Genomic DNA, 27,759 nt, shown 5'->3' with positions numbered 1-27,759 from the left:
TAACACTTGCACTTATTTCTTTAGTGTATAAGGGTATGGAGTTAAAACACTCAGCATCTGACCAACACTTCAGCACCCGAGGTAGGCAGGCCAGAAGCAAAACTCTATTTATATGATCTCAGTTTTATTTCACTGCCATTCAGTGAGGACAATACCAAATTTGACAGATACTTGTTACTCCATCCACTTATGCTGAAATGAGTAATCTCACCACACAGTGCCAGAGAAAGGATTTCCTAGTCGAAATAAGGCAATCCTGATACACAGTATTGCAGCCTGCCCACCACACTATCAATTCTCACACAGAGCTGTGGAAATGTGCAAAGGCAGAACTGGCTCTGAAAAGGGGAAGATTTTGAGATATGAGAAGTCCAGGCCATCTCTGTGCACTCATGGTCTCTACTATCCATCTCCAGGAAATGAATGCATGCAGCCTACAGAGTTTAATTCTCTTTTGGTTTATTACTATTTAAAAATCAGGTTTTGTATCCCCTTCTACAGAGGCTTCACCTTCCAACAGAACATACAAAAAATACACACAATAGAAAAAAAAAAGATAGGTAGGTAAGTTGCTTTATACAAACAGGTCCCTAGGAACCTAAAAAGGCTAAAACAGGCTCGGTTTCAATAGAAGCAGGCCTATAAATAGGCAAGAGACTTCATTCAAGTAGGGAAAGAGTCATCCATCCTCACCTAAGATCCGTTCTTGCTCCACTGAAGACAACGGGAGGATTCCCAGCAACTTCAGTAGAAGCAGGATTGGGATTCATCAGAGCCAATGGCAAACTTTTCTGCTCCTTCCCTTCCAAGGCACTGTCTCTTCCATATGGCGCACAGCCAGGGAAAAATACCAGTTTTCCTGGCTCATCCCACACTCATGTTTCAGTTGTTCACTCTACAAGACATCTAAGAACAGCCTTTTATTTTCTCTCTTACTCTGGTATTTGCACTAATTGCAGCGAACTTTCAGATTACAACAGTACCGAAGAAAAATTCTGAGCCCAAGAGCAAGGCTTGGTTGATTCCTTAAGAGCCAGCAGTCAGACTGACAACTTTGCAGAGGGCATGTAAAATTTGCCTGGAGAAGGCACCAGTTTGTAGACACAGCAGCCAAAAAGGTATTAGCAAGCATGAGATTGATTTATTATAAAATCACTTACCCAAGGTCACTATGGGACTGCAGGATGCTCAAGAGCATGTATGGCTGCCAGTGGCTGCATGAAGTGACTCCATGGTACACATGGAACACAGGAGCTCGGAGGGAGTCACTGGAACATCAGTGAGACTCCAGTTACCTCCCTCCTTCAGCATATCTCAGCTCAGAGCACTTCCAGGTCTCCGAAATTGCAGTACAAGTATGGAGGCCACCCAGGAAAAGCTTCATTCACATAAACCCTGAGAGCAGATCAACAGTGCCAGGCAGTCTTTAAATAAATTTAAATATCCCACCTTTCAGGAAAAATGTGGCAAAATGTTTGTTTAACTCTGCATTACATCTGAAGTCAGCGAGGCCAAACATTTGTGACAGAGTTCAGCTACACAATTGTGCAGCACAATTTGGCACATCAATTAAATATTGGCACTTTTTTACCCAAAGGTTATCATCATCTCATCTTACATACAGGAACACAACACAGGAAGAGGCTAGAGATGACACACGGTGTTCATTCTTGGCAAACAGGCCATCACTGCCTGCCACCACAGAGAGCACAGCTGTGGTTTTTCACTGACGTGCCATAACCATTCCAAGCACCACCACAACCCCTCACAGCCAGGGCTCCTGCTCCTGGGCTGCAGCACTCTGCAGTTATGTCACTGCGCTCTTTTAAAGTGGTGCTTTCTGTTTTTTCTTCATAGCCAAATAGCTCCTGCTTTGTTTGACAGCTGACAGCTCTTTGCAGAGCTGCACACATGCGAGCAGGCACCGCACGGCACAGGATGTGTGGAGGGGTCAGGATGAAAGCAGCAGGCACATGACACTTTGCCAGTGCTGGTGCTGGCTCCGTGGCAGTACCTGTGGCTGCAGCCCAGGAGCACTGCCTGCCTCCTCCCTCTGCATCCCAGGCTCAGTCCTCTGGAACATGCTGCCTTCTCACAGGGCCAGGGAGCTGCAGCAAATTGGGCTGGAAGCCAAATCTGTTCCCAAGGGCTCATTCACAACAGCTGAAGGATCTTGTTTTGAAAGCATGTTCAGGATAAAAAAATGTGGCTCTTTGAAGAGATACTGGAGCCTTCCAGAATTTGTTTTCCTTTTTAAGTTCTCCTATGGGTTTATTTTCTCCTCCTCTTTGCTCACTTGTTTTGTCTCTCAGGGTAGAATTGAGAGCCTAAGCTCAGAGACTCACTGTGAGCTTCTGCTCTGTTCAAATAAAACCCACATGTTGTGCCCAAGAAAAAGGTGAGCAGTACTAGGCTGGCTTAATTTACATTTGGGTATTGACAATGCTGTTAAAGTATGATCATAATGCTGAAAAAGCCAGCACATTGTGTTGTTTGGCACTTGCTCTCAGATTTTATGCCATGGTGACAATTGAAAATATTCATTATTTTTGTGGGTGGTAAAGAAAAACCTTTCCTGTTTCATTACTTAGAATTTTGGTGGCTGTTTTTTACTTTGTCCATTTATCTCTCATGAAACCCAAGGAGAGCTCTTGCTCTCCATTCATTCTTCCAACACTGAAGTCTGGAGTTCCTTTGAAGTTTACTTTGGCATCTACTTCCTCAAGCAAGCACCTTAAAAAAAATTAAAGCTGAAAGTGGTACCCCACTCCCGACTCAAGACGTAAGTTTAGATATTGAATTCTAGGAACAAAGATTTAGTGAAAAAACAAGACACTAAAGTTACAACAGAGCCTACAAAATCTAGGTTAGCTTTCATACTAGCAATTCAATTAGTTGAGTTATAGACATTCAGTTACACAGCTCTTCTATTCAAGTCATTCCTTACTGCTGACAGCAGTTGAGGGAGGAACAATAATTTCAGGGAATACATGGGAAATGACAAATATTCCCTAAGTCACTGGCACTCAAACAGGTCTAAAATTGTGACTGGGCATTTACAATTATTCAAAAGATTGGTAGGAAGACCAACTCCACACCATCTTAATAGTTCTAGGCTTTAAAAAACAAAACAAAACAAAAAAACACCCATCCCCCCAACATATAATACTTTGCCCTACTATAATTAAGGCACTGGATTGAGAGAAGGAAAAATCTGTGTTCAATTTCTGGTTCTGCTATCAATTTCCCATATCATCACGGGCAAATCACTTAGGATTGAGAGCTCACATGCACATTGCCATGTGTCAGGTGAGCCACAGTTTGCACACATTTGAGACATGACAAATGCAAGGTCACATCATCTAATTTAACTCAGTATGGAATAAATTCACATTAAATTGCTTTACCTTGCATTTGTTCTGGATTAAGATTTATAAATTCAGGCAACAAAAGCCTGAAAAGTTTGTGCCCTCACATTTAAGACAACACTTAAGCATGCATGCAAGTGGCTTTTAGTCCTTTATCTTTCACTCATTCTCTTATAAGCATCTATTCCTTTCTTGTCTGTCATTAATATTTAGATTATGAACTACTGAAGATGTTTTCATCATACCTAATACACGAGGCTTAAGCCTCAGATGAGAGGTTATGGGACTCCTATAATACAAATACTTCATGTCTGATTATATAAATTTGCATGAACTGAAGTTTCCTTCTTGACAGTCCCTCCAAAGGGGAAGGCAAGGAAGGGAGCGTGGCCCAAATCAGAACTATCATCTACACACCAATTCAAAATAAAATGCAATGGCAACAAGCTGCAGCTCAAGGCATGTTACATACTTCCCTTTGAACTCGTGAGGCTGAGTTTTCTGTTTGGATCTGTCTCGTGTTCTATAAGAAACTTTTCCAAAGTACAAAATAGAATTTGTATGTAGATTAAATTACTGTCCAGAATAGAACAGTATGCCCCCAAAGAAGCAAAAAGCACTGAAAACACACCACAGCTAAAGATTTGCCCAACTTCCTACTGGCACTAGCCTGCACCAGCCTCCTGTGTTGGTACAAATCTCTCCCATTTTCACTAGAATGATCTAGAACTGTCATTTCACGATTGTTAACCTCCTGCCCTAATTGTTTCCCTGTCCACTAGACTGAGAAGTAAGTAGTTTTCATTCAATGTATTCATGACAACTTAGTAAGCATTTTCTTTGACAAGCAGAATACACAGTGTTTTCAAAGGCTTCATTTTCAGATAAAGGCTTTTGTTTCACCAGGTCAAATGCTGTAGCATTCAAAATTAAATTCTGATAGATACAGCCAGAATTCAACCCACTTGTAACACTAAAGTCAGGGGAGCTAAATGTAGGATGAAAGTATTCTATACTCTGGGCTTAGATTTTGGAGTTAAATGTTATGGTTAATGCACCTTCTTTGAGGGCATAGAGGAACACTGGGAACAAAAACTTGTGTCTTTCAGCATACAGCCTCAATTCAACAGAAATTTCCCTTGTGGATTAATTATGAGCTATTAGTAAATCAGTGACTGCAGCTGCATTTGCTAATCCCAACAAATTGTTGTGTTGACTGGAAAGCCTGCTCTCTCCTGATTTGCTCGGGAGCTTACAAGGTTGTCTCAGCACTAGATTTGTAAGATATTTTAAAATGTTTTGTCACTTTTCTAAGATGTTCTGGTTTTACTCGTCTACTAATCTTACCAGTACAAGAGCAATTCCATGAAGCTTTAGTGGTGAGATTTGTTTGTTTCACTGGTTTTTCCTTTTAAATGAGGCTCATACCTATTCCAGGATTCTGGGAGGAGATGACTGGAGAAGAACATGTCCTTCAGTCTCCCAACACAGATTAATAGCAAAACATCAAGTCCACTGCAACATGCTCTCAATTTAGAAAGTGCTGGTGCTATAAAGAGAAAGCCATTGATTATTCATCCTTGATTTATAATAGTCGAGAGCAAGTACAAAAAGTAGCTTCTTACAAGAGGGAATCTGGGTCTTCTAACTCTGTAGAATTTAGAATATAATTCCAAAATCCATACACTTACAAAGACCTCTCTAATTCTAACATAAAACAAGTTGGGAATATCAATTCCCAATTATGCATCAGCTGCAGGTTTGGATTAGAAGCACCTGGGCAATGCAGGCTGTGGTACAACAACACTTTGTGTCTCTGTGCATGTTTACACAGACACATCTCCTGCAGCAAAGGAGAACCTGGTCCAAGAGGGTCTGTCCTGCTCCAGCACTGTATTAATGATGGAGACAGATATTTTTTCATGGGATGCAAGTTTGGTACAGGACATGGGTTCTTCAGAATGGCCTTTTTAGAAACATTCAATACACAAAGCAGTTTACCAAATCACTACTTAAACCTCTGCTCAATAACTCTCTCAACAATTGTGATGTAGAGAAGATTCTTCACAGATATGAAAATAAGGAATAAATTCGAGAAACCGTTCTATGTGACTTTGAGCATCAACAGCAGAACCATAATTAAAACTCAGAGTATTCCTAACTCCTAACCCTGTGTTGAACAACATTTATACCTGGGTTTGGTACATAAAACCATGACTAGTTACATGGAAGGAAAGGGAGGGTCAAGAAAGTACATTACTTCTGCACAAGTGATATTTTCAGATTAAATGGAATGTCCAACAGCCTGGAGTGCAGCTTCTTTGCATTTTGTAATCAATTCTTTTTCAAAGATATGCTGTTTGCAATTCCCACCTCATTTGGAAAAGAAAGGAGTAACAGTGGCTTTTGCAAACCTGACTAGAGACAGATCAGGAGAGCACGACTGGCCAAAAAGCCCAGCTCACTGAGAACACAGCACAGTGCAGAGTAGGATTCACATATTATTTACTGGCTCTCATTTGCACACCTTTTGGACAGGTGGCTAAACTGCTCAAAAACCAGACAAAACGAGGGGATGCAAAGTAACATACTAACTTCTTTAATAGAGTCCAATCCACTTAAACCAAAATCACTCTGTGAGCCCCTGGGTTTATTCACACTAAACAAGTCAGTGGTACATAGTGTTAACCCGATAGCTGATCGTGTTCATCCCCTAGGTCCCCACATGAAAAATGAGCACCAGTCAACCAGACTGTAATGGTATTTTTCCTTCCTTTTTTTTTTTTCTTTTTTTAAAATTTTCATAAAAACTATTTCTTTCATAGACTTAAAACAACCAACTAGCCAAGTTATTAATTATGGTACATCTAAAAAAAAAATATCATACTAACCCTAATGTGACTGCTGCTTTACGAGTGCTCTGTGTATCGCCTTAGACTGGCTTTTCAGTAGCAATTCACTACAACAGGTCCTAAAATAATAATAATAATAAAGAATTAAAAACCTGACAGCAAGTTTAATGGTCAAAAGTAATAAAAACAACCTGTTTTGAAAGGTGATTTTTCTCAGCAGTTCAGTCCTGCTGCAGCACTCACAGCCTCACAAAGGCAGAAGGGGATCAAATTCTCTCACCTTCTTTAAATGTTTCTGGTTTTAAAAGGACAACTGCATTGTAACCTGCTAGGAACCATGGGGCATTTTACTTAATGTTATATTCAATAAAGGGTCTGTTTTTTAAACTTACTGTTTTTCTGGGGGAGTTTAGGGAGGGCAGGGGAATAGAGAGAAAACAAAATCACAGCTCCCTGCAGCTGCAGCTCCCCAGGTGCCTCGGTCACTAGGACTGTCTCATTCTCAGACCAGTGCTGGTAACTTCTGATTACTCTCAAAGAACACAAAGAAAACACCACCAGCAGCCTCTAAAGCTCCATTTGTTTTGGGTCATGTCTCCTATTCAAGGCCACCATCTTCTGTCATTTATCAGCTAAAGAAGCGTTTTCTCCCTCTCCCCAGCGAAGGTTTAAAGGTGGGGTAGGGCATGAGACAAAGAAGGAAGCTAAAATGAATAAAAAATTCTCAGCTATAGAACCAAATTTCATTATTTCCTCTTCATTCACAGCATCTTATCATTACAGCCAGACTGCTGCTCTGCTTTGTTAAGATCCAACTGATCTCATTTCCCCTCTGGCCCCATTGGTTGCTGGTCGACCTCTGGATCCACTAGGGATGATGCAAATGCTGACTGGACGATCTGAAACCCAAATGACTCCAGGAGAGACATGTTCTGTTGGGGTGAGAAGGGGGATCCTAGAGCAGGACCCAGGTCCCCCAGCGGGCCACCAAGGGCCCTGACGTGCACTTTCTGTATGTGTTTGTTCAGGTAAGACTTTGATCTGAAAAAGCTGCCGCATTCGGGGCACGGGTACTTCTTCTCTCCTTCCATCTCCATTTTGTTTTTGCTGACTGCCAGGTCACACGAGAAGGACCCATTGGTGCTCTGTTTCTCAGGAGTCTTGAGGTCACTGGTGTCAGAGAGGTCTCCATATGAATCAGAACTCTCAATCGGGTCCGAATGTGAACATTTCTGGCCTTCTACGGGAAAAAGAAGAGAGAGAAGTTTTCAGAATCTTGGCTTCCAAAGGAAGATATTTAACATGCATTAAAATAAATTCAATTGGTTACCACCTGATCACATTAACGCCTGTCACAACAGAATGATACACACTTAACATCCAATCCCTCATATCCCAAAGCCCTTGAGCACAGGTCCCCTTTCCAAACCACCAGGCTGCTATCACAGCAACAGCTGGGGTTTCAATAGGGATTTGTCATGGTACTGAATGCAACCATAATGGGTCTCTGGTTCATATAACACTTCTTGAATCCCAAGGATGTCTCACAATCTTTACACCTCAGACATTATAAAAGGATGGACCTCATGATGAGGTTTCAACTGTGTAATTCACTTTCACGCTTCTGAAATGCTGTTAATACTTTGGGGGAGAGCCTAGAAACTTCATGAAGTACAACAGGCTGCAGCAAGATGTGAAGAAATCTGGAAACACTCAGCAAAACAGCAGTGAGCTACTGCAATTTAAGAAGTGCAATTCCATTTAGTTTCAAGGAACTCTTTTTCACAAATGCAACACTTAGAAGTTAACTTCACGACCTAAAATTGTTCTATCTTTAAATACTGCAGTGTGAAACAGCAGAGAGGTTAGGGACGCTATTTAAGTTCTTTGGATATATTTCCTGGCAAAGGCATTGGTATGTTTGTAGTCTTCCCCATCCTCCTCTGGCATTATGCCAAGGAAGTTTGTCCACACTTTTTTGCTCAGTGCATGTGAACGAGCGTGAGAAAGCCAGACGTGCTCACTGAAGGAGCCTCTGAATACAAACAGGCTGTACCTACTATTAACTCTAAGAGACCAAAGAACCCCTTGGCACAACCCAAAAGACAGATTTGCTCTGGACTCAGCATTACAAACAGGATGAAATCAATACACCACTGAGCTGGAATAAATCTCTTGTTAAGTCAGCACACCACCCAAAACTAAAGGGCTTCTGTAGTAACTCTATCAAGACTTCAACAGAAAAAATTACACAACTCGAGCTTTCTGCTGGCGCAGTGTTTGTTTAACCCAGCCTGCTGTGTTCTCCTGGGCAAGAAAAAAACCAGAACAACCATGGCTTTGAAGAATTTTCTGATGTTTCGCTTTCACTGGGAATACTGACAGCTCAAACCAAGAAGCAAAAAATTATTCTACACAGGCAAACACACTGCTTTACTTATTCAGAAGTTAAATACTCCTCAGCTATGCTTACAATAACAACTTTTTCTCCCCCCCACCAAGTTAAATGAATGTCAAAACAAGAAAGCACCGGTACTATAATCACCCTTCACCTCTCCTCCCCAACAACTGCATTTAGAAGTGTAAGTTTAGCTACAGACTGCATGTACGGTATGGCTCCTACAAAACCAGAAATGGGACTGACCCGAGATTCAAGTGGAGTGGGACTAATGAATTGCCCTCAGGCAAAATTCAGATGCTGACTGCTCCAAGGAAAAGGGTCAAGATGAACTAACATGGCTTTTTCAATCTTCCAAATGGAAGAAGCTGCCAAAGCTTCACATACTCTTCTGTGCCCATCTCTTTCCCCTAGACTTGTTAAATCGGCTGTCCAGTGTTAGGTTTACATCCTACGTGATGCTATGGAATTTCTCTGCATCTCCCTAAGCTTCTCTCCAGTATCTTCCCTGTCCTTCCTCCCTCCCCTTTCTCGTGCCCAGCCCAACACCCCACAACACAAAGTTCTGCACGAGCAGCAAGGTGCAGAGCAGCGAGTCTCTTGCCTTTGATGCCATAGGTCCTGACGCAGTGGAACGCTGCTCCCCCATTCGGGATGGACTCCTGGTGCCTGGAGACCTGGGGAAGGGGAACACCGTGGTGGGTTTTAACATGGACCTTTAAGTAGGAGGCAGAGGAGAAACCTAAACAAGATAAAAGGAGATGAGATCCTGCCACCAGCAAAGACACGCATCTGCCTTCCCTGTTCCTTTAATCTTTCTCTTGCTCCTGCTCCCTATTTTAAAGCTGCTGTTCCACCAGTTCCCTCTGACATGCTCAAGTAGGAGTCCTGTCGTCCTCAGGCAGTAATGCAATGCACACTTTTCATCAGACTGAGTTCGCTTTTTGTTAGTCAAAAAGAGAGAACAGCCTCCTTAAAAACAAATTCTGGGTAAGCAAACCTAGCAGGTGACATGAAACTTTCTGGAAAAAAAGGCAGAAGAGACATCATACAAAAAGGCACCCGTGTCTCTTCACCATTTTCCTTTTTTTAACTTTTAATTAAAAATGCTTTTGTCACCTGATGATACATTGGAAGATAGTTCCAATTAGTTGATTTTGTGCTGTTAAGATCTGAAGGAATGCTATCTAGTAACAACCCTTGTTGGTTTAGTGTGCTTTCCCCTTAGGCTTCTATAGCACTTAGAGTGACTTCTAGAAGGCAGAAAGCTAAAACTATTGACTTTTTTAGGTATAGAGGTTTGCTCAATAGTAATTTTTGAAAAACATTTCCTTCAGTGAGCTCACCCTGAGTTTAAAAAAATATACTAGAATTCATATTTTGTCTACCGTTAACAAAAAGTACTAAAAATAAATTTCAGTATTTTTATTAGCTCTGATCTGTAAGCGCCAAACACTGAAAATAAAAACATATATATCAAACAATTGATTTCTAAACAAACCAGTTTTTTACATTTGTGTATGTACTTTTAAAAATGTTTCTTTAAGTCTCACAAATATGTAGCTTTTCTCTAATGCAGTGAATTGTCTCACATATACTTTGGAAAGTTTTTTAATTGAACCTCAATAAGATTTGCAGTCACTGCTAGTACATTTGGACCATATATGAGGCACAAGGAGGAGAGAGTTTTAAAGAGTTCCTACAGAGCTGCCACCACCAAGCAGCTTAATTTTCTGTTATACTTTGAACAGAGTATTATGGCACTTTCATGTTAGAAACATTTTCCACTAACAACTAAAAACACAACACAAGGTTCACCACTGCAGACCCAGAGTTTGAAGGTTCCCCTTCTGGAGAGCAAAAACCCAAGCCCTAGATTTTTTTTAAACCAATATAGCATTTACAGCACAAGTCCTTGCAAGAGAACTTTCATAACAATAATTTCCTTAAAATATGAGTAGATATTCTACCACAAAGCCATTTTTATAGTGATGTAACTGCATTTGCATTTGATGATATATAGTAATATATTAGGAACGCTGCAAACCAAATACTACACACCTCTCCGGGGTGGATTTTCTGACTGTTAGCTTCAGGTGCTGAATATAATAATGAATGTGGCTTTACACTAGATTTCCCTGTGCCTAGCTCACAGAAAATCCCTCTACCCTGACTTTTATCCAGAGGTTATTAAGAATTATATATACAGGACCTGCAAAGCAAGAACTCCACAGCAACCTGCTGAAGGTAAAAGGGACAGGCTGCTGAGAATGAACAAGAGGTAGTTACTGTGGACCCCTGAGTTGAAGATGAAAGTACAGAAATGTAGATACATCACAACTGAAGAAACCAAGAACATATGGCTCTCAAAATACAATGGAGCAGAATCACCAAGGCCAAGTAATCCAGGGAATTAATGTAAGGATAAATATCCTCCTAAATAATACAAGACCTACCCTCAGACACAAAATACCGCATTGAAAATCTCGCTGGGCAGCAAGAGAATATATTCTTACAAATACCAAAAATCCACTGTAGGAAAGAAGCAGTCTTTGACTGGTAGAGAAAAGGGCACAGGGTACAGAGATAATGGTGACACTTCCACCTCTGAGGCACTTTCCTTATTTCACACATGTGGCTAATAACCACATGCGTGCCGAGATCAAGCTCTTTGATGCAGCAGTGCTTTAAAATCACACTGCCAACCATTAAAAAAGGACTATGTGCAGGTATTCAGTGTTTCTCTACATCACAACTGACACGGGAAAATCTGAACTTGTAATCTCCGCACACAGGGTTTTTTTCTGAACTCTGCAGTTCTATTTGTAGAGCACATTGTTTTACAGAATGAAAACTGCTGCAAAGTGCGTTAGCTCCGCTTTATGTACTTGGCAGATGAACATGTGAGTCATCAACTCCCATCAAAACCGTAAGAATGCACACTGCTTCATGGGAAACTGTTTAAAGGGAGGCTTTTTTGGGGTTGTTTTCATCCTAATTTTTTCCTGAAGCACTTAGCACTGGCCTTTTTATCTCCAGCAGACTTTAATTATGAATGCCTGTCCTAGGAAGATGGGGGTTTTTAGACCATAATCCTTCACTCTTAAAAGTCTCTTTCAGAGCAAATCAGACCAATCCAGAGGATAAAGTGGCAGTATTTTTCAGAGCAGGAATGTATTTATTGCTTTACTCATACACATCTCTCCACTTTGCAAGACAAATTATTTCTTCATACCAGAAGAACCAATATTAAAAACATATACAGAGAGGAAATTATCTCCTTTATATAAATGGGACCTGTCCCTTGATCTCTTAGATAAGATAAGGAGATAAACTATAGAAATAATTGCAGGATGCTCCTTGTTCAGAAATTGTAATTTGGATTTAGCTGGAACATGAGGAGAATGTGTCTCTATTCACTGGACTCTGTCCCCCATGAATGTACAAGAACTCAGTGGGAAAAAATAAATTCTCATTTGTGATTGGAATATTTACCCTTTTCCAAACTAATTTGATTCTGTGAAACAAATAATGTATATGTGTTTGAAACACAACCCCAAACTTCTGAGTTGCAGCTATCATTACTAAGTACCAAAGTCATTAATCTCTGGAATACTTTGAAAAAGCCCACACAAGCAAATAGAGTTCCTAAGGATGGTAATCAATTGTGTAACAATGCAACAGGAGCACGTCTTCTTTATTTAAACCAATTAAAGAGAATTTGTCTAAAAATGTGAGGCTTGAGGATTAGTTTTTTAAGCACATTTTAGACAAATTCTTTAAGAAAAAAACCCACAACAACAACAAAATACCAAACTAATAAAGAAAAATAAAAAGAAACAACCCCCAAAATCCCGGGGCGGGGGGGGGGGGGGGGGGGAAACGACCAACCAACACAAAGCCCCCCAGAACCACTTCACTATTTCCCTGATTTAACAAGATTTAATTGCTTCCATGATTACTCTAAGCATAAACACCTTGAGTAAGAAAACAACCTGGAAAAAACATCAACTCACAGCTGGCAGTTTTAAAAAATTATACTACCACATTGTAAAAGAAACAAGTATGATAAACAAATGAACCACATGACATATCAAACTATTGGCTACTGCTTTCTGCCAGGTACTGAGTTTCACCTCCATCTCCTAAAGCCATTAAACCTTTAAAACAACGTGAGACACTTTATCAAGTTCCACAGAAAAGCTTTCAGTCCAGTGGGATAAACTGAGGGAGTCTAAGTCTGTCATTAATACCAGGAATGTCACCTTTTCATCCACTTTTTTTAAAGCGGCCAACATCCAAAATTCTCTCCACAAGCAGCCTGAGCCTGTAGAGCATTCTTGCTTGACAATCACTATATCCAGAGGCTGACAATTACTATATCCAGAACCAGCTAAGTTTCAATTAAAAAATACATCAGCACATTAGCCAAGGGAAGAATGAACAAAATCCCTCTGCACAAGCACCTCAGCTATGGCACAGCTGTGATCAGGTTACTCTGTGTGGCTTCTGACTGCACCAATGCCTATCAAATAGATATTTCTAATCCAGAATTTTCCATCAGACTTCATCTTGCCAGGCTCTACAGTTTAAAAAATAATTATTTAAAACAATTAACATTATACTTTGATTCTAGAACACCTGGGACTAAAAAGTCTGCTGTCATTGATCATAAATCTATAATCAAAATTTACAGCATCAAACAATGAGTTTACAACACAATTGTTTGACAAATCCAGTCTGTATCTTACCCTTCCTATGAATTTTAACACTTCCTATGAAATTAAACATTATTCATTATTCATAATTACATTTTTAAAATCCTGATGCAAGCTGAAATTCACAGCAGACAGTTCTGACAAGTCCCATGAAATACGCAAACTCTAAGAAGAAAGCAGTTGCTTAAAGTTTGCTGTACAACAGGTTCCCTATCCTTCTACAGAGAAGTATATATTTTATTCAAATTCCCACTGTACATTTAGACTTGCAAAATGTGAATAAACCACTTAGTCATTTTATTGTTTGAATGCCGGGTCTGTCTTCGTCAGCTGGCTCCATTTCCAAAGAGCTGCAGTGACATCCAGTGGTAGTTAAGTTGAAAGTCAAGCTTACAAACCGTGGAAACAAGACAATTCCTCCCAGCCCATCTGAGTTTCTGTCTGGCACTCTGTTCAACGGAAGGAGAGCAGGATTGCACCTGATCTCAAACAATATCTTCCATGTTGTTGCCACAAAAAGAATTGGGACAAGCTTAAGCTGTTTTCCAAAAGCCAGGCCTTCAGCTGAAAAGGAGGGCAAGCTCCATTTCATACCATCTACCTGGAGCTTCAAAACCTGAAGATTTTCAACCCAGATGCCTTTTCCATTCACACTGATAACATCACTTTCAGGATTTACAGACTGTTCAACTAGGAAACACCTCCCTTGCAATTTAATTACTCATTACTCATCAACTCCATAAGCTCCCTGCACAGTCTGCACATTAAGCACAGAAGAGCTTTATTTTCTCAAAAGATTTCACCTCTCTTAAACTAGAAAAAAAGAACATGTCAGGAAAAAAAGACTCATCAGAAAAAACAAGATTCCAAAACACAGCAGCATTCTCTTCTAACACCTACTAGTTATCTATACCTGTGTGAGCCAAAAAGGCATTTTGAAGTTGTGACTTAATCCCTCAAAAAAAAAAAAAAAGACACCAATAAGTCAAAATAATTTTTCCAGCTTGCCTTACATCCCACAAAGCCTAAATTTCCAACTCTCTCCAACTGAAGAGTACCACAAAGAGATGGAAAAGCTTCACAGGCTTAGTCATATGGTTTAGTTTTACATAGTGCTGCATGGAGCAGGGAGTTGGACTTGGTGATCTTTATGGGTCCCTTCCAACCCTGAAAAGCTGTATTTGTACAAATAAAGGTAAACCACATTTCTAGTGCTCTTTACAAAGTACGTTTTAGAAACGTACATTAGTACAAAGCAATTAAGAAGGAGAAGCAGCCTGACTCTTGCACCAGGAGGTTAAGTAATACTTAGTAACACAATGTAGAGTTATGTTAAGTGTATGATTTTCAACTTGATGTGTATTTAAAGGTACAAAAACATTCTTCTTCCAAACTGACTGTAAGGGCTCAAGTCTAATCAGGCACAGAAAAAAGAAGATGTATGTTGAATAGCAGCAAGGCAGCTTATCATGGTTATTGTAGAGAGATCTGGCTATTTAGCAAATAAAATTTGCTTCAGATTTAAACTGTGTTTCTTTGGGAACTATCTGTCATGTGAAAAGGCCAGACCTGTACTCCACCAGTTTCAGGGTTAAGGATTCAATAGGAAAAGCAGAGTATGTACACAAACAGGGTACAACCTCCTCCTGTTGCAGAGTCATGCAGCCTTACAGCTCCCCTCGAGTGCTGTCCCATCCCACTGGAAGAAAAAATAGTTTCTTCATTACCTCGGTTACAGATAGTGCAGAAATTGCTTGGTCCTTCACTATGCTTCTTCAAGTGATCTGCCATATATGCTGCTCTCAAGTACTTCCCACACACCTGGCACGGGACTTTGTCTTCATGGCATGCCAGGTGTGAGCGCAGCCGGTCACGAGTGGCAAAGGAAGCATTACAAGTCTGCAGGTACAACAAGAACCATGTGACTCATCAGCTCTGCTAACAGCACTGATATTGTTGAATTGATTTAGTATTCTTTAGAGTAAATACCTTAGATGCTGTGCAAACACAAAAAATGACATGATGCACAAGCCATTTTCCCCCAGATAAAAAATTCAGAACACCGACACATTGCACAAGTTGTAATGTTACTACTCAAAAGAATTAAAGCAGCAAGAAAACAGCACTGACACACTACAGACAGTAAAACTTACTCCAAGATAGACTTGTAAGGTTTTAGCTCCTTTCTGAGGATGAAGATACTAAAATTTTAAGTAATATTTAACAGAAGAAATAGCAGAAACCACTCTGCTCTGTTTACAATAAGTTCTGCCATTTCACTGAGCCATTATAATCACCAATTTGAGTGTAAGCCACTCAAATGTCCTCTCTGTCATTTTCCTCAATTCTATTCTTTGATGAGATAAATCTAACTTCAGTACATACAATTCTTTTGGAGTGTGAAGACATACAAACAAAGGATCACAGAATTATCTGGGATGACAATATGGCGAGAGACAGTAGAAGAGTCATCCTGGTATCCACAGCAGCAGTGCAGACAAACCATGGAAGTGAAGCCTCGAAACTGAGCAGATATCAAAATAACTGCACGACATTGTAATCTGTTTTAACTTACCCTGGGTCAAGGTATCATATTCCACTTACTGCCACAAAACAAGCTTGATTTGGCATAATATTGATTCTATGTGCCCACTTTCCAGCTGAAATCTGCATGGTCAGTGAAGGCTCCCTCCCATTTTTATAACCCCAGCAATGGGCATGCAGGCAGGTTGTGCCCACAGCCTGTTCTAGTGGCCTGCCAGTTCTGAAAGGCTTGCTCTGTCTCTAATGTGTGAAAGGAAATAAACCACCAGCAATATGCTGCACAAGGGATTAGGGCTATAGTCTAAACCATTTCACAAGTGCAAGAGGAGACACAAAAGCAAACACACATCAGAACGACCAGACCAAGCCAGAGCAGTGACATTCAAGAGTGTACACTGTTTTGTTTATACCAACTTCATATAAAATATCACAGTTTTAAGAGATCTAACCAGAACCCCCAAAAAAATAATATGAGGCTGCTCACTGTCTTGGGAACTGGGTATAAGCTGTATTTTTAAATATCAGTGTGTAATTAAACCACTGTTTCAATAGAGGTAAGACCTGTTAAAGTAACAATCTTAGTAAAATTCCAAAATTATAATTCAAGTAAGTGGAATTGATAATACAGAAGAGGATAATGTAATTACATAAAATTCAGTTAATCAAGAGCTTAATCCAAAAACCATTGAAGGCAGCTGAAAAGCACCTATCAATTTCAACAGGCTTTACACTCATTCGATCCTGTGAGATGCTAAAGTGTGGAAAACTCCCATGGAGCTGAGGCTGCTCTGCAGCAAGTACAAGACTTAACAAGACCCCATAAGATCAGGACTTAGTGAAATTGAGAAGGCAACAGTAAAATTATCTGGATTTCTGCGACATACACAGTTCAACTAGGCCCACCAGACAAAGATTTATAAATTACAACTATTGAGGTTTAAGAGGCAAATTCTCAAACATGAAAGATTTCTCTTCATTTGTAATCTCAGTACACAGCGCTGAGCAAAACAGGTGCAGCTTTCACTCACTAAAGCATTCTTAGAGGTAAGCACTCCCTTAAGGCAGGATTGCAGCACTGATACTAATCAATCTGCTGGGTATCAACCAAAGATATACAACTAGACTATCAACAATGACAGCCAAGAGATCCATCATCAATAACTCCAAAGCTATGGAGCCACAGGAAGGTCCACACCCGAGCATTGGGAGTGCTTTAGCCGATGAGAAGCAGACAAGAGACAAATCACATAAATAACAGCGATGCCAGAAGTAAAACCAAATCTATCCCACAGTGAACTTAGCAAGCTGAAAGCTTAGGCAAAAGCAGTATAAAAATTTATGTGTTTGATTTCTCACTGTTGCTGCTGAGTTGTGTAAAGTTCACCTTTGGATAAGCTATATAATAAATATATTTGCAACAAAGCTTAAAAACAATAATTAAGTCCAGTGGAGAAAGCAAGAACCAGTTTAGCTGAATCATAACAATGGGAGACAGGACTACGGTTAAAGAAAATCCCAAAGTTAATATTCAAATAGTTAATATTTATAAAAGATATAGAGAAAAAAAAAGTTTTATTTTATGAAAGATGTGAAGTGCTAAATGAGTGCTAAGTATTTGTCATTAATTGTTAATCATAGAAGAAAACTCTCCAGTGCTTTCCTATTAAACATTGCAGGTATATAAATAGATCAAAAAGAATATATAAAGTTTAAAAAACATTGTTTAAGAAATACCTCTTGAAGTTTCAACTTTTCTATGGATGTGGATGTCTCTGAGCTTATTCCATGGTGGCTGCCATTTTCCTGCTAATAGGCAGGAAGTAAGAGAAATTAGGACAGGAAGAAACTCATTCTGCATTGAAATCAATGGGATACGCACTGGACTTGGGATGCCAATGAAGTTGTGCTTTAATTTAACCAGCATTTTTATTTTTTATTTTATTTGCCTGATGAACAACCTGTGCTGTCTCTGAGAGGAGCAAACTTCCATTTTCTCCCCTGGTTCTTTCACGTCCACATCTTTTCAGATCACTGTTTGCTCCCAAACAGCAGCCTGACTTTCACACATCGACACGCCAAAGCCGACAGCTTCACCCCATCCCGTGGGGTCAGTAACTGAGCTGCCCCATTCTGCCCATAACACTCACTCCTTCTCCTGTAGCCAGAACTCAACTGTCAGACTATGGGGAAAAAAGTATAAATTCACCAGTGCAACAATCCGGGGAAAAGATCCCGAGTGCCATTTGCCTGGACACCAAAGCTACTTCTTGGATCTGACTTCTCAGCTGCTTTGGCTCTGTGGAGATCTTCCTTAATCTGAGTCTATCTTAACAGTAGTGAAAAAGCTGGAGTCAAGACTTTGGCATCAGGTGCTAGAGGCGCTGGAAGTTAGGATACTTGTGAAAGGCCTGTGAAGTACAGCCGTTATTTTAGGGGGATGAGTGCAGGATTACAAACTGAGCACTGAAAACTACTGCTGTTGCAGGGATGTTCAGCTTAAAATTGTCCCGTTGCTCACACTTTCATTTACTCTGAAGTTGGGTTGACACCTTCCCACTTTTGTTTTGGTACTCTAAAGTGTGCTGTGATGCCACATCAACAAAACATTATATATCACCAGTTTGCAAAGATACCTAAGAGCTCCGGTAAATGGCCAGTTTGTTTAAATCATAACAGAGCACAAATCCCAAAAATGCCATTACAATAGAGGATTGGAGTGCTCTGCTGTTTACTGACGGAGTAATTCTCTTTTCCAGTAGACATAAACAAAGCATGACAATAACAGGAATTTTCAACAGAAACTGAACAGATTCAAAAAAGATGCTCAATGCTGTTCAGGCTGCTCTCGGAGGGAGCTAATTTGCCATACAATCAATGGAAAAAGAGAATGGAAAATGGGCAAACAACATGCCAATATTAAGCTATTTTCCTTCTTGGTGGCCAGATCCTGTGTTAGATACATATAATGGAACATATGCGTAACCGATTATGAGATAATCACAGGGAGAACGTCATCAATTTATTCATCAATTTTCATATTTGAAACAAGTTTTCAGTGACTGCATCCCTTATGTGGTTTCTACAATGTATAGCAGATCTGTGAATATTCAAGAAGACTTTCTAAATCTGACAGGATATTGGAAAGCATTTTCTGCAAAGACACAACAGGTCATTAACAAATTTTCCGCACCTTAAGATTCACGAAAAATTAACTTTGCAGGGCTAAGCAATCAAAAATCAAGAATAACCCAAGCCCGAAGGACAATCTCAACTCTGTCTTGATGACTGTAACCTACAGCCTGTACCTTTTAACTGAAATGAGCAGTGCATACAGTACTATGGCACTTTAGATAACACACAGTAAGAAATACCGTTCTTGGAAACTGCTGTCACAAAATACATGTGTGCAAGGAAATGGAGTTGAGCTTGGCTGTGCCATCTTCGCTTCCATGTTTCTTTACTTCTGAGCTCTTAGTGTATCCTCTGATTCACACAGAGTTGGTATTTAATATTCTTAAATCAATGTAAAACTATAAAAGAATTATCGGTCATCAGCTGGCAAAGGACAATTCATAGCTATCTGTGTTATTTGTGAACAGTGTTCATCCAGTCATCTTGGTATCAACGAGCAAAAGACTGATGAGTGTCTGTTCATGCTGGGATATAAACATTCATCATCAGCTCATCACAGACCTCTTGCTGTCCCCACACTGGGAATTCTTTTTAGGAGTGGGATTTTCTGGTTTGTATAAATCTGTAACCCATAATCTAAGGCTCTATGCAGGACAGACAGTTGAATCAATGTGACAGCTCTACGGCCTGACTTTCAAATGTGCCGAGCTTTCACAGATCATACGGATGTCAACAGAAACCTTTAGATGGCTCCAGCTGTCTGGAAAACTTATCAGGATTCTTAACATTTCAAAATGTTTCAAAACTCTCACAATTTGAAGGAAATATAGGTGTGTCAAAATGTGCAACAATGCAGATCAGGAGGCAGCAATCATGTAGGATTGTCTAGGTTCATAAAACGTGGTTAAATATTTTAGAAGAAAAAAATCCTCTAACCATCACTGTCCTCAAAAAAAAAAACAACCAACAAAAAAGAATAGAATCTTGCTTCAGCTTCTAAAAATAAATATTAAATACTTCTTCAGAAGCCAAGCATGGAGATTGTAAGCCCAACAACTGTTTTAAAAGTTTGCCCAACATCTCTCTGATGGCAATGGGTGATGGTGGAAGCTGATTCTCAACTTTGTTTTGATTGATACTTCCAGGCACCTTTTAAATCTTTTTTTAAATTGATTACAAAATATCTTCCTACATTTGATCTTTCAAACCTTATTAACTGTAAAAAACTATATACAACATTATGACATTGTACAACAAAGGATATTGTGATGTCATCATTCATATTCTCCCTGAGATAGAAAAAGCTTCCAATTTTGCTCAGTGCAATGTTCTGAAGGCTATGCAATTTAAAAAATAGTATCTCAACATGTTATGATAATTACAATTTACTAATTTCTTACTGAAGTTATTATAAAAAAATGAAGTCAGCATTGGAGCCTCCTGATGGCAACAACTGCAATTAAAAAAAAAAGGGAGGGAATCATCAGTGACATCGACTCCAAGCCCAGGTGGCTGGGTAAGAGATCCAGGGTGACACTGGGACAGCACAGTAGGGAAGAACATGTGGTAGAAGGGGGAGAGGCAGGAGGACCAAAGCTGTAGATGAGGTGAGAGGGGACGGGAGGGATGTAAAGCAGATGTCACTGTGGTACGCTGTTCATTACAAACATTCATCCCCAATCACACATACATGGTGTTTCTACTGGTACTTCAAAATTGTCCGCACACATAAATGCAATGCCAAAGATTACCCACAACATCAGTCTAAACCCCTCTGGCTCCTACCTGACACTTGTGAGGTCTCTCTGAGGTATGCACCTGTTTGATGTGTCCATTCAAGTGGTCTGGCCTTAAAGGAAAATACACATAAGCACACTTAAAACAAATACTAAAAATAAAGTCACAATTTTAACACGAAAAAGAAAAGAAAGAAATAAAAGATCCCAGTGCTTTATCTATGACAATTGTAGTGATATTTAACTTTCCAAGAACCAGACTGCCATCAACTGGGACTCTACCTTGTTATGTCCCCTCTGCAACTTGCTAAAAAGGCAGCATTTTCTCAGGAAGAAATAATGACTGAATGGTCAGAGGAAACGGGAAATACAAGTTATGATTTTCAAGCCTGCATGTCCCCATCCAAAATCCTATTTAGACCTTAACAATCAGGGCTCTTTGATTTACAGTTGCTGAATATTTGAAAATCACATCCTTTTGATTTATGCCCTAAACACAGATGTAAAAAGACAACTCTAAGCACCTCTTGCAAAAACACTATCTAAACTCTGTTGCTGTGACACATTTCCCACCTGCAAGATGAAAAAATACTCCTAACTTACAACTTGGTAGGGAGACTGCATTAATACAAATAAAGTGCTCTGAACGTTCCAACTAGAAGGTGCAGTGGAAGAGCAAATCATTACTGTAGAAAGTTAGACCAGCAAAGCCTACTTGGAAGAAGAACGGACTGAAGAGCTGCAGATTGTCCTGGTGGGAGTTTCTCCTAGTGGGAAGAAAGCTTTTCATTGTATGAGACCAAAACTGCTTGGAAACAAGTTCTCCACCCTCTCCTCCCCCAACTTCGCAGCTGCACCAATGAGAGAGCACGGGATGGAATTCACGCACTGCAGACACAAAATGGGCTGGACTTTGCAGTGAGGCTCCTAAAGCCGATGCTCCGGCGCTGGGCTGGAGCGGTGTAACCGGACAGACTGGTTGGGGTCCCGCTGGGTACCTCAAACCCAGCAACCTCACGTGCTGCGCTACTGAATACAGAAAAGGACACTAACATTAGACATCACGCTTCCAACTTCCTCTGGCTGCTCCTAAGAGTGAATACTGAAACTTAGGAGTCTCTAGTTTTCATTCATACTTCGGTTTTACAGAGATGCGAAGGGTTTTGTTGTTAACTTTTGTAACAGCATTCCCGCCTGTTCACATTAACTTACTGGGGAAATAAGAACTCAACGTGTATGTCTGACTTCCCCTTCATGACAAAAACCTTTCATACAGCAGCAGCAGAAATTTTTAAGTGTCAGTAAAAACAATAAAACTTGGCACACGATCCCGGGTAGCACTATAATAAGAAAAGTACTTTCACTTCTAGCCACAGATAAAAGTTTCATTTTGTGACCTTCCATCACTCAATCTGCAGTCCTTAAGAAGATGCATCCCTAATTACTGCCGATTTAAAAGAAAAAGGGGGGGGCTACATTTTCATAATTTATTTCAATAACATGAAGTCCCTCTATCAAAAAAAGAGCAGGGACAAAATTCCCCAATTTACACAGCCTGGTGGCCTTTTGATTTGTTTCAGATCTCGAGTCCTTCCCTCACGTCAGAGCAAATCAACTGCTGTATAAAACCGACTGCTGGTACAGAAATAGCACAGTCCATCCCCCTCCCCCCCTGCACTTCTACACTCAAAGCGGGCGGCAAACTTCCAAAAAAGTTTCGAATTCATTAACTCAAGACTACAAGATACCACTAACACAACTACGTGTACCAAACTCCTCATTAAATTAGCTCCCACGAACAGCGACAACAAAAAATCAGCAACATTAAATGCACAGGTGTTACGTATGTTGCAGGGCAGAAACAGGATCCCCTTCAGAAGGATGTAAACCCAAAGGACACAAAGATCACGTATTAAAAGATACTTGATGCTGCAGCCTTTGAAATCTCACCTCTTCCTTCACATTTGGGTGATAAAAAAACATTACGAACTAAGAGAAATTAAGGGATGTTAAGAAAATTTTAAATGGATATGAGTAAAATAATAATCTTGAGATGTATTATTTTGCACTTCAACAGCACCTTCACGCTACCTACACATCAGGGATCTCAAGACACTTCTGTGAGGCAGGTAATTATTTCAACACCCATTTCACAGAAGAGTCATTTGAGGCAGAGACTGACTGATTTGCCCAAGGACACGCATACACCAACGCTGGGACAAAGCTGGGAACGCTGGGACAAAGCTGGGAACGTTAGCCAGAAGCCAGCTGACTCCCAGTTCAATGTCTTAATTACTTTTAAACCCTTCCAAGAGCCTGCAGAATAGCATCTCAGAGGAAATGATGGAAGTCTCATTCCTTTAAACATTCTAAAGTGGAACAGTCAAACTATCCTAAGTACATTTCCAAGGGATCTGAAAGTCAACTTCCTAGGTCTCTGTTTGTGTCAATGGTCCATACAAGTACTCTCTTACCTGGAAAAGCCTTTTCCACAGCTCTGGCAGATGTAGGGCTTTCCCACAGAGCCATCATGCGATCGAACATGATAGGACATCCTGTCTTTTCGCTTGAACCGCAAGCCACACACCGGACAAGAGTAAGGCTTTTCGCCAGAGTGTGACAGCTTGTGCCGATTCAGGTGGTACACGTCCCGAAAAATCTTGCCACAGATCTCACAGGCCACCTGTTTCCTCGTCCTGCTTCTTTTTCGAGGTGCGTCGGGGTCATCCTGACCAGGAACACCGTTTTCACCCAGTCGTGGGGGTGGGATGTCTATGTAGCCCAGCTGTAAGCTTGTCACCCCATGTTGAGCCTCGTGCTGCCGAAGACGATTGGCATCCGTGAATACCTTCCCGCAGAGCCCACAAGGCAGGATACCAGCCTCTCGCAGGCCCCCTGGGCTACCAAACATCATGGAGTCCAAGAGATTGGCTTTACGGGGACGCCCTCTGCCCCTCTTGGTGCTTAAAGCGGGGGCACTAGCAGCAACATTCTGGAAGGGCGAGGCCAGCAGTGGTGGGGACAGAGGTCCTGCCACCATGGGCAGGCGGTCCACACCCTGCAGGACAGGGAGGGAGGACTGCGCAGCGGTGAGCGCAGCCCGCGTGGCCTCGTCTTCAGGCATGCCGGCAATGCCATTGCCATTGGGCGCCAAAGCGGCACCGTTGGTCATGTCAAGAGGGAAGCCGAGGTCAGCGGCACCCGGACGGAACAGCATGATGTCAGGGCGTGCGGGGGGCACGAGGAGCTGCACGTTGGACTGCTTGATGACCTCCTGGCAGATGTCGATCACGGAGCGCATCAGCAGGAACTTGGCGGCCGTCATGAGCTCCGGGAAGCTCTCCAGCCGCACCACGATGCGCGACGTGTAGGCGAAGTCCAGGATGTCCCCGAACACCTTGGAGCTGATGGTGTGCATCTCCAGCTCCCGCCCGCCCCCGGGGGCGCCGCCGGTCGCCGCCGCAGCCCCGCCGGCCGCCGCCTCCGCCGCGCTCCCCTCCGCGCCGCCGCCACCGCCACCTGCCCCGTCGCCGAGCTGCGCGCTGAACACCGACTCGAAGTACTCGCTGCAAGCGGCCAGCACGGCGCGGTGCGCCGGGAAGCTCTCGTCGCCCACGCGTAGGAGCACGTCGCAGAAGCGGCCGCCGTTCTTGCGCTGCTGGTTGAGGCTGTGCAGCACGTCGGCGCTGTGCCGGCTCACCTGGTAGGTGTAGCAGCCCGACGAGGGGCCGCAGGCGGCGGCCTCGCTCACCCGCTCCATGGGGGCTGCGCCGCCCCGCCGGCGCCCGCAGGGGGCGCGCGCGCTCTCGGGCCGCCCGGCGGCGCGCGCCGCCTCCTCCTGCTCGTTCCCCGCCCCTGCCCGGGCCGGCGGCGCGCGCGCGGCGCTCCCTGCACGGCGCGAGGGGCTCGCGCGGCGCGGGGGGGGGCGAGACAAAAGGCTCGGGCGGCCGAGGCGCGCGCGCGGCCGCGCGAGCCCCGCCCGGGCCCGGCCGCCACGAGGCGCTGCGGCCGCGGAGCCGCCGCGGGAAGGGGCGTGCGCGGCGCGGCGGCTGCAGCCGGGAGGGACGGGGGTCCGGCGGCGGCTCCGGGCTGCCGGCTCCGTCCGTCCCTGTGTGTTTGGAGCGGAGGAAAGATGGCAGCGGCTGCACTTCCTCTTGCACTTTCACCCCTGGGGGGAGGAGAAGGAGGGGGCGATACCACCCCCCCTACAAAAATCCAGCGGGGGCCCCCCGGCTGCTGCTCCCCGACCGAGCGCCGCCGCCGCCGCCGGCCCCGGTCCGGGCCCCGCCCGCTTCGACGCACCCTCACCACCGGCGCCGCAAACTTTCCTCTCTTCTTTGGACGAGAAGACCCCCACCCTATTCACAGAGACCCCCCCCCCTCCAGCCACTCGGGCTCCCCCCCTGCCCCCCCGCTTCCTGCCCCCCTCCCTCCCCGCATCCGCCAATGCAAGAGCAGCCAGAGCCAGCAGGCCGGCCCCCACCCCGCCCGCCCGCGGGGGCTGGGGGCTGCAGTCTCCCCCTTCCCCAGCACCGATCCTCCAATGCCGAGCCGCCAGTGAGGGCCCCCCCGCGGCTCACGGGGGTGGTGGGGCCGCGCTCGCCCCCTCCCCCAAATATCTGGGCTGCAGCTCGCCCCCGAGACCCCCCTCCCGCTGGAGAGAGGAGGAGGGGCCGGCGGGGGGGGCTGCAGGCAACCTTCCCCCCTCCCCAGGCGCGAATCGTCCAATGCAAACCCTCCCGGAGCTGCAGAGGCGCAGAGCGGCCCCCACCTCCTCGGCTCGCCTGAGGAGAGCCGATCCCAGAGGGGCCAGGGGCTGCAGCGCAGACCGGCCTCCCCCCGGTCTTTCATTGCGTTTCTCACCCCCACCCCCCCGTACACGATCAACTCTCAGCCTCGCTAGAAGAGCGAGGCGCCGGCATTGTGGGGGAGGGAAGGGGTACAGCGGGAATGCTTCCAGTGCGAAAATGCGCTCCCCTTGGGAGCGGTTGGGAGGAACGGTGCCCGCGGGCCGGGGGCTGCGGGAGGCACGGGCACCTCAGAGCCCCGAGTGCGTCCATGTTGGGAAACTAATGCCCGCGGAGCCCCTCCCGCGCAGCCGGGGTTCCCACGGCGCCCGGAGCGCCCCACGCCCCAGCGCGGCGAGGCTCCCGCTCCCTCAAGTTACCCTTCCCCGGGCTCAGGTTAAACGCTCCAAAATGCACTGCCGAATTCACTGCGCGGGGTTGCCTGGACTGTCCTAGTGCTGAATCTTCCCTGTGTGCTCGAGGTCTTTCTATGAAGAGCTGCTATTTCAACATCGTCGTTATTCACTTGCGTCTGAAATCTGCTGTCTCAGAGAGGAATTTTTCTCTACTTTTGAAAAAACATCTTCCCCCCCCCCCCCACATTACACACACACACATTCCCCAAACAGAGTTCTTTGTTTTGTTAAATACAACACTTGGAAAAAAGTGTTCAAGGACACTTTTTTTTTTGCATTTGTAACATCAAGCCTAATTAAGAATGCTTGGACCACTTATTCACGATCTAATATTGTCCCTTAAACTATTCTGTGGAAAATAGTGAACTTGGTGCATGTGGGGGCATCACAAACTACAGAGCCTTCCAAAAGCTCAAACCCAGCACTTGAATTAAATAGTGGTGGAACTGAGAAAGCATTCTGGGTACTGATGTGCAAATGAGCGCACCAAGCTTCCAACTTTCAAAATATTACATTAACACTTAAGGCCATACAGTGCCCTCAGCCTGTACCCCAGATTTCTTCTGCTTTCGATAGGAACTGTTTGTCTCTACTGCAGTCAGAATATTACCAGTGACTTCTTATTACTGCACTATGTGTGCGAACACCCTGATATGAACACATACTTTGAGAAATTCGAGGTGGAACGGTAGCAATGCTGACAAACCCAGCCTAAGTACACCCTATTATGTAGATAACACAGTGCTCGTATTCTCTTAAGTCTGTGTGTGCCACAGGCACACAAGTCGTACTTGCTACAGTGAGGAAAATGATTATATTTAACTCACTAGCCAGGCTGCAAGCACACCCAGACATGGAGCAGTTAAAGAATCTGGAATTTGCTTATCTTTCCTAGTGGCTTTGGACAGTTGTGTGCCTTTCCCCCAGTGGTTTATTAATTTGCTTTCTTTTAGCCCCCAGCCTCCTGACATGGTTCCTGCTTCCTATTTCAGTTCCCTCCTCGCCTGTTCTTTGTCTCTCCTCTAGGCAGGGGGAGGGGGGTCCTGCCTCTCTCACAGCACTTTCCTCAGAACTTTCTCCAGTTGCCACGGAATGTTCTGGTTTCAGCTTCCAGCACTCCTGTTCAAAAGGCACCATCCCACACACCCTGCCTGCTTCTCTGGGTAAAAGCTAAAAAAACCCCAAAACATGGCTGTTTCTTGGCAAGTGACCCACTCACACTTGCCACGAGGATGCCAGATCAGCACACCGGGAGCTCACACTCCAAGTAGTTGCTGGATGCTCACTCAAGATGAGCATCTCTCCGCCAGCACCTTTCAGTCCCGGGTAATCACAAGGAGACCGACACAGCCCTTTGCCTTGGCTCCTCAGCACACTGCCATTGCAGTGGCTGCAGCTCTCCTCCTGATACTTACATTCTTTGTGCACTGTCTCACTGCACCACACAGCTCCACCAGCACACTTATAGGACTGCTGCTTAGAATGTTTTCTGGTCCCAAACTTACCCTGTCTCAGAATATGAGACTATTGAAGTAGTCACTCAACTAGCATTGGCTAAAACATTGCTAAATTTCTTCTGAAAATGAACAGGTATTAAACACACTGAGCAAAAATTTGGCTCATCACTATGAGCAGACTTGTAAGGTGAAGTTCCCTAAATTTAATGTGATGACTAGATGGCATTTCTCCATACGTAACTGTGTAAGCAGACAGGAATGATTACCTTTGAACTCAATTACCATCACAACTAGAAAGTTATTTTTTGAAGTCAAAGTTCCAGATAATGTGAAAGAAAGTTTTAAATTTCA

At 43.3% G+C, this 27,759-nt stretch overlaps 1 protein-coding gene across 9 annotated transcripts; it reads right to left on the bottom strand.

The window, feature by feature from the left end:
• Nucleotides 1–103: 103 nt before the first annotated feature.
• On the bottom strand, nt 104–24,989 carry PATZ1 (POZ/BTB and AT hook containing zinc finger 1). 9 transcript variants are annotated; one of them, XR_005258793.1, is made up of 8 exons: nt 23,223–24,985; nt 20,798–20,861; nt 17,615–17,686; nt 15,064–15,235; nt 9,223–9,360; nt 6,260–7,460; nt 4,797–4,917; nt 104–2,802 (listed from the first exon to the last, which is right to left on the bottom strand). XR_005258793.1 is itself a non-coding variant. In XM_038152813.1 (6 exons), the coding sequence occupies exons 1-6, from the start codon at nt 24,506–24,508 to the stop codon at nt 7,042–7,044; spliced, it is 2,151 nt and encodes a 716-aa protein (XP_038008741.1). In that variant the 5' UTR covers nt 24,509–24,985; the 3' UTR covers nt 104–7,041. The 9 variants fall into 9 exon arrangements, 6 of the variants coding, with proteins under 6 accessions (XP_038008741.1, XP_038008742.1, XP_038008745.1 ...); XR_005258791.1 differs by having other exon boundaries at nt 4,797–7,460; XR_005258792.1 differs by having other exon boundaries at nt 104–4,917.
• Between the last annotated feature and the right edge of the window lie 2,770 nt (nt 24,990–27,759).

The sequence above is a fragment of the Motacilla alba genome, chromosome 15 (assembly GCF_015832195.1).
Source record: "Motacilla alba alba isolate MOTALB_02 chromosome 15, Motacilla_alba_V1.0_pri, whole genome shotgun sequence".
In the NCBI taxonomy this organism is placed as follows: Eukaryota; Metazoa; Chordata; class Aves; order Passeriformes; family Motacillidae; genus Motacilla; species Motacilla alba.
Note: the sequence above shows the minus strand (reverse complement) of the source record. Positions and strands in the feature narration are given on the sequence as shown.

Excerpts from the sequence above, each read along its gene's own strand:
- PATZ1 (XM_038152813.1), bottom strand. The coding sequence starts at position 24,508 with ATGGAGCGGGTGAGCGAGGCCGCCGCCTGCGGCCCCTCGTCGGGCTGC. Across the intron at positions 17,687-20,797 it reads AGAGACCTCACAAGTGTCAG|CAGGAAAATGGCAGCCACCA; the intron begins GTAGGAGCCAGA and ends CCTGCCTATTAG. Across the intron at positions 7,461-9,222 it reads CAGGACCTATGGCATCAAAG|AAGGCCAGAAATGTTCACAT; the intron begins GCAAGAGACTCG and ends TTTTTCCCGTAG.